General features: G+C 41.4%; 1 protein-coding gene across 1 annotated transcript in view; it reads left to right on the top strand.

Annotated features, from left to right (window-relative positions):
- Window positions 1-385: 385 nt before the first annotated feature.
- csmd2 (CUB and Sushi multiple domains 2) overlaps window positions 386-6947 on the top strand; it is a 338221-nt gene continuing 331659 nt past the window's right edge. The window contains exons 1-3 of the mRNA XM_029734626.1: window positions 386-412; window positions 977-1029; window positions 1128-1240. Of these exons, the coding sequence (XP_029590486.1) occupies window positions 386-412; window positions 977-1029; window positions 1128-1240 (193 nt within the window). The remainder of the gene's footprint in view (window positions 413-976; window positions 1030-1127; window positions 1241-6947) is intronic.

Genomic DNA, 6947 nt, shown 5'->3' with positions numbered 1-6947 from the left:
CTGTTTCAGTCTTCCAGAGATTTGAGACTGGGACGGAAGTTCACCTTCCAGCAGGACAATGACCTTAAGCATACTGTGTGTGTGTGTCCGGATATACAGTAGAGTATTTTATCAGAACCTATGTATTAATATTGTTACACTAGAGTACTTTATCAGATCATATATATTAATATTGTTACAGTAGAGTACTTTACCAGATCCTATATATTAATATTGTTACAGTAGAGTACTTTACCAGATCCTATATATTGTAGTCTAGTCCCTACAGAGTGTATTAATATTGCTGTTTCTTAATGTCAACAGTTGTTGATGAATATCATGGTGCTAAAATGACTTTATATGTTTTGATTCACTGAGAGTCTTTTTGAGTGGTTCAGCTCCGGCTATGAATGATTGTCACGTCCTGACCCTAGTAAGATGTCATTTTCTATAGTAGAGTAGGGCAGGGCGTGACAGGGGGTGTTTTTGGTTTATCTATGTTTTCTATTTCTATGTTTTAGGTTTTATTTTGTCTATTTCTATGTTGGGATTGTTTGGGGTTGATCTATAATTGGAGGCAGCTGATCCTCATTGCCTCTGATTAGAGATCATATTTAAGTAGGGGTTTTTCTCATTGTGGTTGGTGGGTTATTGTCTTTTGAATACTGTGCTGTCCTCGCTGCGTCACGGTTTGTTGTTTTCCTATTTTCAAGTTATTCAGTGTATTACATTCAGTTTCACTTTTAATAAATATGTGGAACTACGAAAACGCTGCATCTTGGTCCGCTCCTTCGAACAGCCGTAACAGACCCAGTGATTCAGTGTGGAATTAATACTAGATATTGTCATTCAAGAACTAGAATATTTTGAAGGGCTTTTAGAGGTTTCACAGTTGCAATTGGTGTGTTATGGTTTGGTTCTTGAAGAAATACAAAAAAATATAAAGGAATTCTTCCTCGTGTGGATAATCTAAGTTGATAGTGTGCTTGTTTTCTAGCTTCACTTTGAATTGTTTGTAGTTCTGAGGCTGATACACTTAACGTCCACTGTGTAACTGTACATTGATTCACATGCACTGTGTGAACTCAAACTCTCCTCTCCTCTCTGTGTAACTGTACATTAAACTGTCTCTCCTCTCCTCTCTTCAGGTTCACTGGTCCTAACCTGCCATCTCCAATCATCAGCAGTAAGAACTGGCTAAGACTACACTTTACCTCTGATGGAAACCACAAGCTGAGGGGCTTCAGTGCCCAGTACCAAGGTATGACACACACACATGTATACATTCACACACGTCCCCAGGCTCATCACTCAGAGGGTCGTAGTTCAGGGCAGAAAACAGATGAACAGGAAAATGGATTAGTGTGTCCAAATGCAAAATACAAACCTCAATCTCATCTAATCTCACCTCCACTCTTCCTCTCATCTTCTCACAGATCAAAACAAGGGATGAGGAGAGGGGGAAAAGAGAGGGGGGGAGAGAGAGAGTGAGAGAAAAAATGGAAGAGGGAGAGTGAGAGAAAATGAGAGAGAGAGAGAAAAAATGAGAGAGTGAGAGGGAGAGTGGAAGAGAGAGAAAAAATGAGAGAGAGAGAGTGAGAGGGAGAGTGGAAGAGAGAGAAAAAATGAGAGTGAGAGGGAGAGTGGAAGAGAGGGAGGCAGAGGAGAGGAAGGGAAGATAGGATTACAGGTCCTGTGTTAGTTAAAGGTATACAACGGGTGGTTCTAATCCTGAATGCCGATTTGTTAAAACGTTTTAGCCGGTGTCTATTCCACAAGTTACCACCGGCTAAGTCTATGACGTTAAAAAGCCTATTTACTCTGTTCCATCTGACTGCGCATTCCGCTGTCTCATCAGCCCAGCCAGGCAATTTATAAACCTGATCTCCGCTATAAAAAGCATCTAGACATTATCTCACATTTCTATTAGACTAACAATTCGTTTTCAACAGCTGAGATTTTTACAAACCTTACAAACCTTACTGTCTCTCTCCGACATTTGCAAAATTGTTTCAATATTCAAATATGATCTCTAGCTGTCCCATAATAATGAATGTGTCGGGACGAGACAGACAAGCAGCGTTTCTCAGCCAGTCAAAATCATGAATCAGTTGGCATCATTGTTATGGATATATACAAAGAAATGTAAAAAGGTAAAACGAAACGAAGTGCAGTTAGTTTGCAGTCTTTCCAGTTTCAGTGTTTGCAGTGATTGAAATAAATGTCACTAGAAAACAGCTTGAACAAAAGCAAAAATGCAGCTACTGTTGTTATTCTGTCTGCAATGTTTGACGTGACTGTAACTTAGCAACATAGTTGGCTAGCTAGCAGGCAAGGGATTAGAACGCTGGAACAAGTAGAACGAACGACATAGATACAGAACAAAAACACTGAACGACTGGGTCATTGCAAAAATCACTGAAGCTGGAGACTCATATCTCCCTCACTAACTTTAAGCATCAGCTGTCAGAGCAGCTCACAGATCACTGCACCTGTACATAGCTCATCTGTAAACAGCCCATCCAACTACCTCATCCCCATATTGTCATTATTTTTTTGGGCTCCTTTGCACCCCAGTATCTCTACTTGCACATTCATTTTCTGCACATCTATCTCACTAGTCTTTAATTGATAAATTGTAATTATTTCGCCACTATGGCCTATTTATTGCCCTACCTCCCTTACCTCATTTGCACACACTACAGATAGATTTTTTCTATTGTGTTATTGACTGTACGTTTGTTTATTCAATGTGTAACTCTGTTGTTTGTGTCGTACTGCTTTGCTTTATTTTAGCCAGGTCGCAGTTGTAAATGAGAACTTGTTCTCAACTGGCCTACCAGGTTAAGTTAAAACATTATTTTTAAACTTCTCTGTTAAAACGAACCAATAAGATGAACGACCATCCGGCTTGGGTAGCAACCCTAGATTTGTGTCAGGACTATATCTTGTGGAAGGATGAAATAGTATGAATAAATTAATCAAAATAACGTTGTTATTAATGAAAAATATGTCAATCATTGTTTGATTATGTTGGTAACCCGTTGTATAAAAGTGATAATGTCCTTGAAGCTGGTGTTTTGGAGGATATAGTGGACGGTCTGCCGGCCCTCGACAACACCCGTGCCAATATATCCTACAAACACGTTTTTCTCAGGCATTATCACTTAAATATAAATCCATTAGTGAAATCAGAGAGAGGAGGAGGACTAAGACTTTAATTAGATTAACGAATGGTCTCCTCCCTCATTCTCCCCTCCATCCCCCCACATGGTATCCTTTCATACAATCCTCGATAGACACAGCTCATTTCAAGTGAGTCACATTTGATATTATATCCGCTCTCTTACATTTATATCCCTCGCACTCTTTTTCTTCTCTCCATCTGCATGTCTGTTTCCTCTCTCCATCTGCATGTCTCTCTCCCTCTGTTTCCTCTCTCCCTCTACATGTCTGTCTCCCTCTGTTTCCTCTCTCCATCTGCATGTCTCTCTGTTTCCTCTCTCCCTCTGCATGTCTGTCTCTCTCTCTGTTTCCTCTCTCTCTTTTTCTCTGTCTCTCCGATCCACTCATCTCCTTTTCTCACAATGCACCTTCATATCTCTATTTTAACAAACCTAACTTATTGGTAAATCTCAGCACAGGCCTTAGTGCTATAGGTTCAAGGGTGTGTCAGGAATATTGTTGCTATTTTCACTGTTACAATTATCGGCGCAGTTGCTTCCGTTGGCGCGAAAGGGCTGGGTTTTGATGAATGAACAAGTTGTGGGTGTGTCGAGGCTTGGCCCCCTCACTGGCCAATTAAAATGTGCTCCATGGTGTTCTCATTGTGTATGTACAGTATTTTATGTATTGCCTTGGAATCAACTCCAATTCCAATGTTAGTCTGTTATAGTTTGTTAAATGGCTTACAGAAACGAAATAACAAAATGTAGACCTATATTTGCTAAATACATTAAGTTGAACCCATTTGCAGTCCACATTGTTCTAAGCAATTGTATGTCTTTAATAACATTCTCACTGATATAGGGGCTAGGTCTACTGTAAATTATATTATGGCTGAGCATAGACATGCCAAACATTGTCAATAACCAAGATTAAATTAATTATTGATAAGGTGCAGGCTCAGGGTCAGGCAGAGAGGTCAGGGGGGCGGGTACAGGGTCAGGACAAGCAAGGCAAGGGTCAAAAACCAGGAGGACGAGAAAAGAGAGACTGGGGAAAAGTGGGAGCTGAGACAACCGCTGGTTGGCTTGACAAACAAGATGAACTGGCAACAGACAAACAGAGAACACAGGTATAAATACACAGGAGATAATGGGGAAGATGGTCGACACATCGAGACAATGACAAGACAGGTGAAACAGATCAGGGCGTGACAAAAGTGAAAACAGGTTTTTAGACATTTTTGAACATTTATTCAAAATAAAAAATAAATATATCTTATTTACATAAGTATTAAGATCCATTGCTATGAGACTCAAAATTGAGCTCAGGTGCATCCTGTTTCCATTGATCATCCTTGAGCTGTTTCTACAACTTGATTGAAGTCCACCTGTGGTAAATTCAATTGATTGGACATGATTTGGAAAGGCACACCTGTCTATATAAGGTCCCACAGTTGACAGTGCATGTCAGAGCAAAAACCAAGCCATGAGGTTGAAGAAATTGTCCGCAGAGCTCCGAGACAGGATTGTCTTGAGGCACAGATCTTGGGGAAGGGTACCAAAACATTTCTGCAGTTTTGAAGGTCTCCAAGAACATTCTTAATTGGAAGATGTTTGGAACCACCAAGACTCTTACTAGAGCTGGCCGCCCAACCAAACTGAGCAATTGGGGGAAAAGGGCCATGGTCAGTGAGATGACCAAGAACCCGAAGCATGGTGGTGGCAGCATCATGCTGCGGGGATGTTTTTCAGCGGCAGGGACTGGGAGACTAGTCAGCATCAAGGTGAAGATGAACGGAGCAAAGTACAGAGACATCCTTGATGAAAACCTGCTCAGGACCTCGGACTGGGGTGAAGGTTCACCTTCCAACAGGACAATGACCCTAAGCACACAGCCAAGACAACAAAGGAGATGCTTTCGGGACAATTCTCTGAATTTCCTTGAGTGGCCCAGCCAGGGCCCGGACTTGATCCCGATCGAACTTCTCTGGAGAGACCTGAAAATAGCTTTGCAGCAACGCTCCCCATCCAACCTGACAGAACTTCAGAGGATCTGTATTGACGTGTGCCATGCTTGTAGAGTCATACCCAATAAGTCTCAATGCTGTAATCGCTGCCAAAGGTGTTTCAACAAAGTACTGAGTAAAGGGTCTGAATACTTATGTAAATGTAATATTTCCGTTTTTTTATTTGTAATAAATTAGCAAAAATGTCTAAACAGTTTTTGCTTTGTCATTATGTAGTATTGTGTATAGGTGATGAGGGGGGAATAAATGGTTCAATCAATTTAACAACGTAACAAAATATGGAAACCGTCAGAGGGTCTGAATACTTCGTGGAGACACTGCATGAACCTAATCAGAACCATCTCCAGATTAGATCGCATTCACACATCTCCAGATCAGATCTCATTCACACCATCTCCAGATCAGATCTCATTCACACCATCTCCAGATCAGATCGCATTCATCACCATCTCCAGATCAGATTGCATTCACACCATCTCCAGATCAGATCGCATTCACACCATCTCCAGATCAGATCGCATTCACACCATCTCCAGATCAGATCGCATTCACACCATCTCCAGATCAGATCGCATTCACACCATCTCCAGATCAGATCGCATTCACACCATCTCCAGATCAGATCGCATTCACACCATCTCCAGATCAGATCGCATTCACACATCTCCAGATCAGATCGCATTCACACCATCTCTAGATCAGATCGCATTCATACCATCTCCAGATCAGATCGCATTCACACCATCTCCAGATCAGATCGCATTCACACCATCTCCAGATCAGATCGCATTCACACCATCTCCAGATCAGATCGCATTCACACCATCTCCAGATCAGATCGCATTCACACCATCTCCAGATCAGATCGCATTCACACCATCTCCAGATCAGATCGCATTCACACCATCTCCAGATCAGATCGCATTCACACCATCTCCAGATCAGATCACATTCACACATCTCCAGATCAGATCGCATTCACACCATCTCCAGATCAGATCGCATTCACACCATCTCCAGATCAGATCGCATTCATACCATCTCCAGATCAGATCGCATTCACACCCACACCATCTCCAGATCAGATCGCATTCACACCCACACCATCTCCAGATCAGATCGCATTCACACCCACACCATCTCGAGATCAGATCGCATTGCAAATCGCCACGGACGTTGTCACCATAAAACCAGGAAGGTGAATCCTTCTAATAAGTCTGGATGTAACAAAATTGAATGAAAAATAAACAATACATTTTTTGGGGGAGGAAAATGTAATGATATCATAAAATCAGTCATTGCTTTGCAATCAGCCTTTGTTACAGTAGACCTAAGGGAGGCCTTGAGTTTCGAACATATGAAATGGACAACAAGCTATTTTTACAGGTTACAGATAACTTCAAAATATGAGGTATACCGGTATTCACAGAGGTTCTCATCTCTTGTTTCATGATGGGCACGGACACGTTGCCTACATCATGGAGGGGGTTTTACGCACATACGAAACGGGACCTGCATGGCTAAAATAATGTGGCCCTGAGCTACAATGCAGAGATCAGAAGGGAATGTGAGCTCACGGTTTTACTCCTCTCAAACTTTAGATTTTATTCAAACTTTGGTGATTAAGATTTATTTCCAAAGCAGTCTCAGAAACCAAACCCTTATGGACAGTCTTTAATTTTTATTTTTTATTTAACTTGGCAAGTCAGTTAACAAATTCTTAGTTGCAATGACAGTCTACCAGGGAAGAGTGGGTTAACTGCTTTGTTCAGGG

This window comes from Salmo trutta, chromosome 36 (genome assembly GCF_901001165.1).
Source record: "Salmo trutta chromosome 36, fSalTru1.1, whole genome shotgun sequence".
Lineage (NCBI taxonomy): Eukaryota > Metazoa > Chordata > Actinopteri > Salmoniformes > Salmonidae > Salmo > Salmo trutta.
This window is presented reverse-complemented; position numbering and strand designations above follow the sequence as displayed.